This window comes from Perca fluviatilis, chromosome 13 (assembly GCF_010015445.1).
Source record: "Perca fluviatilis chromosome 13, GENO_Pfluv_1.0, whole genome shotgun sequence".
In the NCBI taxonomy this organism is placed as follows: domain Eukaryota; kingdom Metazoa; phylum Chordata; class Actinopteri; order Perciformes; family Percidae; genus Perca; species Perca fluviatilis.
The window spans coordinates 15,244,601-15,258,303 of NC_053124.1; the positions used below are offsets into that span (position 1 = coordinate 15,244,601).

The window sequence follows — 13,703 nt, forward strand, 5'->3', positions numbered from 1 at the left end:
GTGATTAGTGATGGAAACAACAACCACAATGTCTGTATGATAAGCTTTAAATAGCCTAAATATTGTTAAACCTAACATTTAGATTTTTTTTTTAAATGTGTCTCCACAAAAGGAGCAGATTCAATTACGAGGTTATTTTAAAGGCTGTATTTTGTTGCAGAGTTGTATTGGATGACACAGCATTGTAATGTCTTGAAGGTGAACTGTGTAAGTACTGCACTTCCATACAGTTGGGGGATTCATGAGCAGCAGATTAGAGCTGCAACGATTAATCAATAAGTCCAATATTAGCAATTATTTTGATATTTGCTTTTCAAGCTAAATTGCCAAACATTTGCTAACTTCTCAAATGTTAGGATGTGCTGCATTTCTTAGTTAACTGAATATCTTTCAGGGTTTGGTCTGTTGGTTGGTCAAAACAAGCCTTGTGAATATGTCATTTTGGGGTCTGGGAAATTGTGAGGGGCTTTATTCATTCCTTTTTAAACAAAACATGAAATCAAGAAAATAATTAGTGAATCAATCAAAATGAAAATAATCATTAGTTGCAGCCCTGTAACAAATTTTAAAAAATGGTCAAAAGTGTAGCAACAGATGCCAAAATATCTTTTGTTTAAAGGCTCAACAAACACTCTATCTTACATTTCCCACAATCCAACTTGAGATAATTTTTTATTAGACCCTCCTGGCCTCCTATACTGTAAATGCCAACCTCTCTTAAACCCCACACCTCCATTTTGTAAAACTAAAGTCTCAAAAGCCAAGCAAAGATAACCCTGATGACATCATTAGGGTGAGGAGTAAACTGAACTTCATAAAATCTGTGGAGAGTTCCTTTAAGTTTCATCCTCCAAAGCTGATGGGAATATACAGTCTATCTGCAACTCAAAACTTCCATTATTAGATCTGTGAAGGTGACAAACCATACAGTGTTATCACGAATAAGTTGACTAGAAATTTGCGTGGAAACCGTTGCCATAAACGGTGCCTTCAAGATTTTAGACAAGGTGAAACTTAACAGGTTAAGTTGTATTAACACAGAGCGGTAAGTTGATGCAGTAGACAAATCAAGTTTGCATTAGTAGTCATTATTAAAAATTATTAGTAAACATAAATTATATTTTTCTGGAGTCATGTTGTCTAAAATAAGCATGTTAAGTTAAAAATGCAAAGAAACATTACAAATATAAAACATTAGGCTACTTATCACTACTAAAAAAATAATTAGTTTGTATAAATATTGTTTATTTTCCTTTAAGACAGTATGATTTTAATAATAATGTATTCAGTACATTTGATCCTAAAAGACAGTGAGGAAAACATTCAGCATAAAACATTGAGATTTTCCAATGTTCTGTGCTGCATGGAAAGTTTCACTCAGGAAGTTACTGATTTCCAATCTGTGGATGTATCACTGGACACTTTCTCGCTACCCATCAGCCCATCAGCTGTAAATTGGTCTGAGACAGATGGGATATACTCCACAGATTAATGCTAAAACCACCATCACTGTAACCTTGAGAGACCGACAGAGAAAGAGAAGTGGGAATGAGTAATGGAAGAAGTTTGCAAAAAAAACCAAAAACAAATAACAGAGCATAATGGGTTCTGTCAGGATGCATATGGAGCATATAATCAAATGCAGGGAGGAGTTTGCCTTTAGTGATCAAGTAAGTTTAACTCAATTTAAAGCAGCTAAAATCACTTTTTTTTAATGGAGCACATGACTACTTGTATAGGGGGCACTCGTAGTGATGAACCCACAGAGAATTATCACCCGACTCTGCAGTTCCCCTCAGCTCTGCAGAATTATTTTAGGGTCTTTCAGCTCCTTGTTTTGTTTTTAAGGCTACTGTAGTTTACTGTTTTGGTTCAGTCTCAATGCTCTCATAGCATCGTTTTTAGCCACAGCAGGCAGTTGCTCTTTTAAGCGAAAAAGAATTAGAGAAAACATGGTACACTACAGTACCTGCTCAGCACCTAATGACAGACAGACAGAGTTAGTGATTAGCTGGTGAACATAGTGGAGCATTTAGCTGCTGAAGAGCCAGATATTGTCCTGAGGAGTTGGTGGAGAGCAAAACAGAGCTAAAGGAAATGTGAACATGGTTCTGGATTTAACTAATTAGCTGTGCAGAATTAGAGAGATGCACACCATGTATTATATATAGAAGGACATATAGTACATAACAAAACTTTTCCAGATATGTTCCAGACAAATTGCTAAAACAACTGTAGTGGCCAATTTAGGCTCATTTAAGGATGCTACATAAATGGAAAAAAAATATGTAAAATGTAGTCATTAATGGAGAGAAGGAAACGGTAAGACGGCTCCTACTAGTCTGTCTGGCAAAAACTGAATAACACCAATTTACATATGATGTATGTTTCAAGTAGCCTTCTATAAAGGAGTACATGCCAGATAGAAGAAAAATGAAAGGCAAGGCTAATATATCTGGATGAAGTCTAGACTATGACTAGATCCACCAGGGTCTGATTGCACTGCCATCCATGTTTCCCTTCTTAATCCCTGTCTGCCCCTTCAGTTTCTTTCTGGTCTCAGAGTAAGTTTGTGGGATGTCATAGCGTAAAGCTCTGGCATAAATCAACGGTTTACACAGAGCCAGGGAGAGTCCTCTTATTACAGGAGGCTTGTTTTGAACAGCTAGAACACTGGAGCACACAATGCTCTCTTGCTTCAGTGCCACTGACCATTTTCCTGCCACTTCACTGGTGTAGTGGCTGGATTTGGGATAGGTACTTGAGTTTGAATGCTGGAAGGCAGTATAGCTCCTTTAGGGTGAGTAACAACACTGCATGTCTTTTCAAGGCCAGAGCTATTAATAAAGGGAGTGGGAGCTGGTGACCTCCAGTGCAACTTTCAAATAAAAATCAATTTTGTCCGCTTACTAAAGGGTTATCGTTGCTCAAGTATTGAAAATGAAAGAAGAATGAAAATTGCACAACATGTAACTAGGAAGATGGTGTCTGCAATTAAATATGCTGACTTCCTGAAGATGAATCACAATACGCCGGAGGAGATAACGGTCCAATCAATCCAGACTATGAAGGCTTTTTGTATTCAGATGCATCTTGATTTGTTTATTCATCATGGAGATGAATTTCCCTGTCATAATCTGTTTGGTCTTCCACTGGTCAACCATCAAAATATTCTTGGTTTGTTTGGGATGCAAAGACAGTAAATCAGGCTTCAACGATCGTTCACTGCAGCAGGGAACCTCATTGTAATGTTTGTTTAAGACTCCATAAGCCACTAAGTGCATTCAAAAGTCATCAATGCACTGCCTTTGTGTTGTGCTTTTACAATGAAAATCAACATAGATTGCATGAATATCCAACTCATTTCATCATATCAAAAGCATAAGCAAACAACAACATTGACTGATGAACTATGAGTGTTAGTGTTTTGTTTCAGTGCTGACACATTGCTAACTAATTGACCGAGCAGCTATTTGATGAGCATATGATATTGAGGCATAAGAGTTCAGACTGAAACAGCAGCAATTCAACATCCAGTCAAGTGAAAAAAATGCAGTAAACCAAATCATAAATTGCCAACACTCTTTAATCCTACTGTGAACTGAGGAATTAAAGATCCATTAATCTCTTACTTTGTATAGTAAAACTGGTTAAACTTTAAATCAAAACTTTTCACTGCAAACAGCCTCTTTACATTCCCAAACTGGAGTCCAATTACTGTTAGCCTCCAGATGTGAGGTTACTGTATTTTACAGTAAGTCTTCCATCCACTAACCATCCCAAAGACCATCCCCATTTACTGCAGTCCTTTGATTTCCTGTTATGCTGTTTTTCTTTACAGTAAATCCTTTAAACATTTAGTAGTTCTGTGTCTTGTCTGATTGCGTGCAGTAGAACAAGGAATAGGATTAGGACTGCGGAACACGGACAGATTAGTTGAAAATACTGTATGACGTGTCCCCATAACGGGAACCTGTTTAATGTTTAAAGGATGTGCTAGCTGATGAATCTGTTGGATCTGCAGAGAGTCAGAGAGAAAGCCTTGAAAATGTGGCCGGAAAGAGGGAGACATCTGTGACTGGAGAGAAAAGGAGGGCAGAGCTTTTTTGAAGGGGTAGATGGTAGAGCAACGGAGGGAGAGAATGGAGAGGGGGATTGGGAGAAAGACAGGAGGGGAGGGTTGATGAGAGAGAGATGGAGAAACGAGGTGAGAGGGGAAATAGATTAAAGGAACACAAGATATATGGAAGTGGAAAGCGAAAAGAGGCCAGAGAGGAAATGAGAATGCAGAGGAAAGTGGGATTTGGGTGAGGAGAGGGAGGTAAATGCATGTGAGGAAATGACGCAAGCTTGTTCTTTTTACCTTAATTGGAAAGACTGGCATTCGGTATATTTTTAGATGGATGATAAAGCCAAACACACAGAAAAGTCAAGCTGCAGAGCTTTCAGCGTTTGCACCGTTTACGTGCTTCACATCAACACGAGTTTGACTCAAACACAGAAATATGCTCACTTCAAGACCTATTGACAAGAGAGTCAGAGACCAGTGTTAAAAATGACTGTCGGGGCGGCCTCTAGCTCACCCAGTAAGAGTGTTTGCCCTGTGGTGGCTGAGTCCTGCAGCGGCGAGGGTTGGAATCTGACATGTTGCCCTTTTCTGCATGTCATCCCCCATCTCTCTCCCCCTTTCATGTATATTCACTGTCACTGCATAATAAAGGGGAAAGCCCCCAAAAAATAATCTTAAAAATAAAGCAAAAAAAATATCTGACTGTCCACATGAGCCTGGCATCGAAGGTCTCTACAGAATCTCACTTCTTCGAATGGTACTTTACATAGTTAAATGTTTTAGCACATTACCTCCAGTAGTGTTGTATAGTTCTACTCTACGTACATTTTGAGATTGATAACACCAGGCTGCCATGTTTGCATTTATTTCTGTATTGTTTGAATTTGTGGAGACTAGACTGTGGAAACAATTTTGTGATATAGACTAGGCCTACACGATGTGATTATCCATCACAGGGATAATGCGTTTGTTTTCAAAATTACATTAAAATGCATTTTGTTTGATAAAAAAAGTTCGCATAACTCTCCTCCATCAGGGCTCTCTGACATCCAAGCCTTAGATTCAATTCAGTGCTTTGACTTATATTCACAAGACTTTTAGTCACCCATAATCATTAATGCCATTTAAAGGATGTGCATGAGGCATAAGTGTGTTTGAATACACCATCAAGAAGGAGTTTTAAAAACAGTTATTGCTTGCAACTGGGCACTATGATGATGTGACTACTGTCCACACTACTGTCTAGTGAGAAGATAACTATGAGAACATAAATGAAGACGACAAAATGTTTCATGTTTCAAGTCTCTGCAGTAATGTATGATGTTACAGTATATAACATGAGATGATATAATGTGTGACTTGTTGCTCATTTTGCTTGAATTGCATAATTTGCTTTCCTTTTAATGAATCTGGTTGTATTAGTCTATTGTGGACAGTGCTGCAAATCAATAAGCATGGATATATATGGATTTTTACAGGATTTCCCCATCAGTGTGATTAAATACCTTGATTTGTCTAGTATTAAATTAGCCTAAAAAAGACATTCCTACCTGTTACCTAATCACAAGTTTGTCCATTGATTCACTATAAAGTGTATATCAGGATAAATATTGATATAGTGATATAAAAGTATATACACAATAGTAGGCTCAAGGATGTTTTTCATATCACTAATTTTATACATATGTATTTTATTTTTTATATTAATTGGTCTAAAATGTGCAATAAAACACAGTCGTTTAAAGCTGTGGTAGGCACTATATTTTTGGCGTCGTTGGGCAAAAGTTCCGTAATAATCTTTCAGCATATTGTAATTTAAGTGGTCTGAGAGAAAACTAGACTTGGCCATGTTTTCAATTTTTAGATAATCTAGCCTGTGAAAGGAGATTTTGCTCAATCACAGGTCATTCAGAGAGACAGCTGGTTTGCGCATTGCAAGTGCGACAGAGAGGGGAGAGAGAGAAGTCGTTTTTTTGCAGTTTTAATGGATTATAGTTTTTTTCTGCACAACAAGCATATGTTGAATAAATATGTGCACCATGCATATGGCCTCTATAATATTAATAGTTTCTATTCCTGGAAGGCCAAAAAAAGGCCACACAGCTCCAGATCCAATGTACCTGATGCTTGCCCTGATGTCTTTGACAGCAATCAGGAGGCCATGATATGTGCATTAAATTACTTAATGGGATGTGTGATTATGGATGTGTTGTTGGAGAGTTGTCAAACCTCGGTTGTAGTAAGCATTAAGAGAGCCCAGTACATCAGTGAAAATATTTTGGTCTCTATAGACAAGATTTATATGAGAGCCTTGTGCATGAGGTCCACAATCTGTCCATTCGTCAAACTAATCCGTCTGAGCTTGCATTGTAATCCAGCTCATTTGTTGTGGCCCGTCAATGGGACACCAAATCACGTCCGTGTGGCTGCTCCCTTCAGACTGAGTGATGGGCTCCCAAGTGGTGAGATATTGGGGGGAGGGGGGTGGGGGGGTTGTCGAGCTGCTGCATCCTTCATCACTGATGTGATGTCAGCACAAATCTGGTTTGTCACCGTGCCTGTAAACGCTCACTGCAAGAGGAAAGAGAAGAGATGGGTGGCTCTGTCTGCTGCTGTCAGAGTGATGTGATGATGACAAAAAGAGAGGGTGAAGAAAGGACGAGGGGAAAGCTGAGGAGGAAAGGGATAGAAAAAGAAAGAAAAAGACTGCAGAGGAAGTCGTGGAGAAAAGAGACGCAGGATCTGACTAAGGGGAAAACACATGAATAATAATACTAATAAAGTCAGGAGACGTTTATTATTTTTTTTAAAGAGATTCTGGCGATAACAAAATAAAGCCCAAGGCAATTTATCTACCACCATTAAAAAAAAAACATATTTCAAACTATTAGTTTTTTGAATGAACAAAAGTGCAAATGTATGTTGTGTCAGACTTTAGTTTTAAAAGGATTGTTAATGGGGTTGACAATCAAAGAGAACAGAGATAACGGAGGCAGATGATGAGTGGAATAAACAAAGAGATATGTTTGAATGTCAGCCACACATTCATTGTGTACCTTTGCAAAGAACAGAACAGAAGAAAAAGTGCCTGTTCAAGGGCACAAATTCGATAGTAAAGCCTTCAAGTAAAACTGTTTTTAAACCTGTTTACAGGCAGTGCTTGTTACTTACACACAAATCAACTTGTCTTTATTTTCAAAGTGGTTTAGAATCTAAACAGTAATTAATTTTGCAAAAGCAGATTCTTTTAAATTGCAAAAGCAGATTCTTTCAAATCCCCATTTTAACTTTGACTTTTCACTGGATCTACAGTAGACTGGAGAGGGTCGAGTGCTTTAGCCTCCATGTATGCACTCATCCTGTTTGAGTGCTTTCCCTTGTCTTCTCTATATGGGGTATTGTCTCTTTAATGAGCTACACATGCTTCATGCTTACTGATCATATCACATTGGACCTAATGGCCCGCAAAATGCTCTGGGGAGTATGTTTAGAGATGTATAAAGAACTAATGGGTAAGACAGAAAGACATAGTTGTAGACAGTCCCACACCTCCCCTCGCTGAAAGTCAAATATAGCTGACAGTTGGACTAAACTGTCACTTGTGCAGCAGAGCTAATGTGAAACTTGGCTGTTGGCAAATATATTATTGATGGACTGAGAGTGTGTTATAATGTTGAAATGTTCCAGAGATTACTGGTGTCTCAAATAATCCCAACTGCTACCCCAATTTAATCACAAAGACAGTTTCCATAGTGTTTATTAAAAAATACCTGTCCAAATACCTGTATTATATTCATATGAGCATTACAGGTGTTGATACGTGTCATTTTTACCTTTGGACAGAGCCTGGATAGCTGTTTCCCCCGGTTTCCAGTCTTAATGCTAAACTAAACTTAGATAACCATCTGCTGGCTGCTTTAGTTTTATATTTAGTGTACAGATATCAGAGTGGCGTCAATCTTCTCATCTAATGCTCGGCAAGAAAGTGAATAAGCACATTTTCAAAGGTGTTAAATATGAAATCTCTAAATTGACAGCTGAGGTCATTTGTGCCGATTGTCCTGATGTGTCTCTAATGTTATTTGACTTGTAGACACACGTCTCTATCAGAGAATATCCTGCTTTTAGACAAATCCACATGCTCATGCACACCCAGAGGTGATTAGCTAATAATTGACTGGTGTATATTCTCTGCTCTGGTATGATGATAGTTTTTATAGATCTTCCATTAAAAATGATTAATTGATCAGAGTCAAGGATCAGGCTGAAAATGGCTAAATAGATTCTGATTCGGACGGTGGGTGAGGTTTACGGTAATAGGCACTAAAATGGAAAAGAAAAACTTGTTGGTTTTCTTTTGAACTGAAACAATTCATTGGTCGATGCATCTGTCAACAGGAAATCAGGATAGATCATTTTAGTCATTTACCAAGCAAAAATCTGTTGAAGCACCATTTAATACTGACAGGAAATACTATAAGTTGTACACAGGGAGTAGTTTCTATTTTTCTGTTACCCTTTGTGTTATGGAAAAATAGTGACCGCCACCTGTAAAAACTGAAAGATTTTGTAATTTAGTTGTATATCTTGTTGTGCTGCAAATAATGATTTATTTCATTAGTTGGTGCATAAAATATCTGAACATAGTGATAAATGACAAACAACCAAGGTGATTTCTTGAGATTGCTTCTTTTGTCCTACAAACAATATATATTAAGTTTACTATCACATAATACAAATACAAGCAGCAAATCCTCACAACTAAGGAGCTATAACCAGGTATTGTAGGATATTTTTTCCCCCTGAAAAATTACTTAAACTATTAATACATTTTTATAGTTGTTGATTAATTTCCTGTCAACCGACTAATAAATGAATTGACTAATCCCTTAAATTCTAATTTATTTAAAATGAGAGTTGTATTTGGACCTGAGCCAGTGAATTAGAAGTGGTCTCTCTGCGTGTAGACAGGGAACATCTGGAGCTAACAATAATCATCCTTCTATCTACTATAATTTATGAATAAGAAATGTAAGGGAAATTGAAGGCATCTCTGGTCAGACATCAGCACTCGGAGCCTTAAGTTCTTGGCAGATGCAGTTCCAGGTTTATTTGTTATCTAATGCTAAGTGGCCTACCATCAGTGTGCAAGTCTGAAAGCCAAAACAACCTTTCCCAGTGACTTATAGGACTTGCTCATGCTATCAGCTACAAAGCCTGCCCCCTGGGCCGTTGTGGGGTGTGGATAGCAACCAGTAGGTCGTTCTGACTTTTCAAACTGCGGAGTGATGGGCTTCCAACAGGGACTCTACGAGCCAAAGCAAAGAGACCAGACTCAGTTACTAAACTGGCAGTTCTGCTGCCGCCGTCCTGCAGAGTGGAGGCTCAGCACAAAATGATTAATGACCATCAACTATTTTAGTCTGACTGTGTCTCTGTATTTTTTCCTTGCTCACACAATATAACGTTACTCTTTCATGCTGTTGTTTCAAGTATTGACGGGTACACTTTCTCTCTGTCTTACAGACACAAGCACCCACACACACAGGAAGAAAAGTGTAAAATGCCATAAACTGCAGTTCCTCTGCTGCAGTGTTTTGCATTTTAGATTCATGATTGCTGTTGCTGTTTTCTCCTGAGGCCATAATCCTGATTTGAAACAGCCATCTGTTTGTTCAGTCAGTCACTTTCACGGTACACAACTTGTTTTCTGATAATTGTAACTTGTCCTTCTATTCCCTCTCTCTCTCTCTAGAGATTTGCCTGCGAGAGGAAGATATGAAGTTAGCGGGCTCCCTTTGGATCCTTTGGTTTCTCCTGGTGGTAAGCTCTCATTTTTTTAATTCAAGTCATGCTGTAAGGTGAACTTAGCATTTTCTTTCTGCCCATTATGTTTGCTGCATAGCCTATGCGTGTTTAAACATAGGATTCAACTTTCATTAAATGGACATGTAATATGTTGCGGTCTAGTGGTATTCTTTTCTTAGAAAAAAAAATCCTGTGATTTATTTTCACTCATCATTTATAATTCATAATTATAGTTTATAGTTAGCTCAGCTTGTTCATTACAAACTTGGATAACCCAAAAGAGAGTACATGTGATCCATGACTGCATGTGTCTGCATGTTATTATCTCTGATTCTTTTATGCAGATGACGTACAGTCGACGATGTCTTGAATTATATTCTGTATTTAAACTTGTTTTGGATATAGACACAAAATTAAAATGTAATACCTCACTGTGCATTTGTAGTGGGTCTATAACTGTGCATTTTGTTGTATTGTGGACAACACTTCTTGGGACTGCCTTTCAGCAAATAATTGCAAGGCACCAGACATGGCGACATCATAACCTCCCTGCACCTGTAGAGGAACAAGAATTTACAGGCCCTCTCTTCATAAATGCTCTCTGTGCCTGTAAAACTATGAACCTGACTTGCCAACATGATCACAACAGTGCACTGATGCAAGCTACAAGGCAGTCCTGCTACACACATGCCTCAACAAATTTATTCTAATTAATGTAAAAATGTACATTTACTTTACACTTGTTTAAAGTAACATAGTGTCACATATATAGCAAAAATACCAAAAGTACAGAACAAAAAGAAGAAGTAGAAGCTAGAGGAAGTGTAATTTATACAATTAATTTAAATAAAACAAGAACTAAAATTCCTGTTAAACAAATTCTACATTATAACATTTCAATCAGGAGAGACTTCGTTGCAGATATGCAAACATTTATTAACAAGATAACCAAGTAAGTACAAACACAAGTTATTTGGAGATTAGTCTCCATTGTTAAGGGGTATCTATACAAATGTCATGGTTTAGGAAAACCAAACACATCCCCCAATGGAAACCAGACACTGGTGGTGGCGAGAAAAAGCCGAAGACGAAACCAAGCCGACAGCCGGGAGAAGACCGAGAACACCGTCTAAAAGGCCGTGAGGTGGAAGGGGAGGAGGCGGGTTGCACTATAGTCTGAAAAACAACTGACAGAAGCAGGAGAGAGAACAGCTTTAAAACACGGTAGTCAGCTGTGATTGGTCAGAACCTAAGTGCCCGCTCCTAATTGGTATACAGAACTGTAACACCCACCGCCCAGCTGATCAGTGAAAGGGAGTGAAGCCACGTAATAGAAGTCTCCCTGTCTGAATTTACGCTGAGCTACATATTTATTCCCATAAAAAAACATTCTAAATAATTTAAAGTGGGTACAAGGAACTTTCTGGGTTTTTTCCACACCTGCTGTCGTAAAGATCTTAAACATACTATAGAGGTGTATCTATACACTCAACTCACTATTCAATACACAATTTGAAGTTCACGATACGATTTTCTCACTATCTTTTTAACAGAATGAAATGACTGAAAAATATTCCTTTATTTATATAAACTGAAAAACAGCAGTCCTCTTATCACAAGTGCAACTGAAATAGTATTTTATCTTAAATAAAAATGAATATAAAATTAAAGATTAAATAAAGGCTTGTTTATTGCTAAAGCCATATAGTTACATTTAAGTGATTTATTTAAAATGTAATAAGTATGCAATAACTTATAACTATATTTTTTCACCAGTCGTTTGCTGTTAAACGACAAAAAGAAGAAACACTAGATGGCTGGTCTATATCCACGACGTTCCACTTCCGGGATTGCTCCGGTGCTGCAAGAAATTCCGCCGGATGCATGTATTTTCGTCGATGTCCGTTTCCTTCCGCTTTCTTTGTGTTGGACTTTTAAACTCTGGTCGCTTTAAGAGGACTATGGTTAACTGTTCCTCAGATCTCTGCAGGGTAAATCCAGACAGCTAGCTAGACTATCTGTCCAATCAGAGTTTTCTCTCGCATGACTAAAACAACTTTTGAACGTACACATGTTCCACCAAAACAAGTTCCTTCCCGAGGCTATTTTGCAGCGGCTCCGCTTAGCGCCACCCATGACGATTATGATTGGTTTAAAGAAATGCCAATAAACCAGAGCCGCGTTTTTCTCCCATCCCAGAATGCTGTGTGTACTAGCCAGACCCAGTGCTGTGGAGGTAGGTCTGGCAATGCGAGACTACTAGATTTTACAACAACAATGAACGCAACACAAGCTTAAGGAGCCGGAACCAAACGCAGCACTGAAGTTGCGTCATAGTTTATCCACAGCAGCAGTGTCAATGCTGTCTAAAAGTGCTGCTAGTCCCCTCGGTTTCTTTAGCTGCAGGCTGTTGTACGTCTTGGTGTACGAATCCTTTACAATCCCCTAATTGTCTCCATCTGTTTGGGTTTTCGGGTTTTCGCCCATCATCTGTTACTCTCCATTTTAGTTTTTAGTTCTTTGTTTAATTTTGTTTAATTTTTGATGCAATCATTGGTCAACGATGTTAACACACGTGATATCTTTCATTTTGGCACTTTGCTCTGTCATTTAAAAAATGCTGATTTACCTAATGAAATGGATTATAGTTAAATAAATCAAACTTTGAAATGTCCTTTTGATGAACTATCAGCTCTCCTTACAAATTACAGCACACCAATTGTCTTAATGAGGGTTGTATAATACATGTTCAACACCATGGCTATACATTTTGGAAAGTTCAGAGACGATATTCATCCTGTACCAGGCAGGATTAAGCTTTTACTGCAGAAAAATAGAGGCCTTTCATTAGTCCTTGTCCCTTCTTCAGTGTCATTGTAAAATGGACATTTTTATTTCCTTTGCTGTTTCGCATCAAGCTTGACATTGACACCCAGAATAGTATCCCTGCCAAATGTTTTCTGCCTGATGTATCTCTGTTCTGCTTTATGTTTCTGTGCTTTCTTTTTTGAGTAGTCTTGTCATGTTGATTCAGGAAGATGAATGAATTGTAATGAGGAAAGGCCTTGACATCTTTTTTTCTCATCTGTTGATATTGGTGGTGGCCTGGTGGTCGTATGTATGACGTCATTTACTTCAATGTTTGGAGTGACATCATATGTACGGCTGCTAAACTGCTACATGGGACATCAGCATTCTCACAAAAGTTTTTTGTCAAAGTGTTATCAGACAGGTAAGAATGGTATTTTGGTCTAATGAGAATTCCTTTTGCCTCTACATAGACACAGATGAATGAGGTTTGCATCTCAATTGTGATAAGGCAATAACAATCTCCCAGGCAAAGCATTAAAATTCCTTAAATGATTTAGAAAATGTAAGTGCATGAGTCTCGCACTCTGAGAGGCTTAATTTTTAGCCCAAAAAATGTGTGAGATAAGTCACCCCAAAATGGGCTCTTTATCCTTCAGTGAGCAGCTTTATCAAAATCAGCATTTCACACTCAAGGCTTCTTCATTTCTAATGCCACCTCCAAATACAAACAATAGAGCAGAGATAAGATTCATTTGGAGAAAATCAGCTGCTTAACTTCTTTTGTGAGCTCCCAAACACACTTTAATGAGTTACATGAATAGTGAGTAACTCGAATTTCAAGCCAGAGGGAAATCCTTATCAGCTCAGCTTTGAAGATGATTTAAAAATTTTGCATGCTTATTTTTTGATTTCATTTTTTATCTTATATAAGGATGATAAATCAATGATGAAGTATTACAAATTGTGCGAACATTATCAACCAGGATACTATTTATTCTTCATCTGACAGTCAAGA

The 13,703-nt window shown here is 38.0% G+C and overlaps 1 protein-coding gene across 3 annotated transcripts in view; it reads left to right on the plus strand.

The window, feature by feature from the left end:
- The window catches only part of calcr (calcitonin receptor), a 57,796-nt gene that overhangs the window by 15,915 nt on the left and 28,178 nt on the right, over window positions 1-13,703 (plus strand). For all 3 annotated transcript variants that reach the window (XM_039821069.1, XM_039821068.1, XM_039821071.1), the window contains exon 2: window positions 9,825-9,892. In XM_039821069.1, the coding sequence (XP_039677003.1) occupies window positions 9,848-9,892 (45 nt within the window). In that variant the 5' untranslated portion in view covers window positions 9,825-9,847. The remainder of the gene's footprint in view (window positions 1-9,824; window positions 9,893-13,703) is intronic.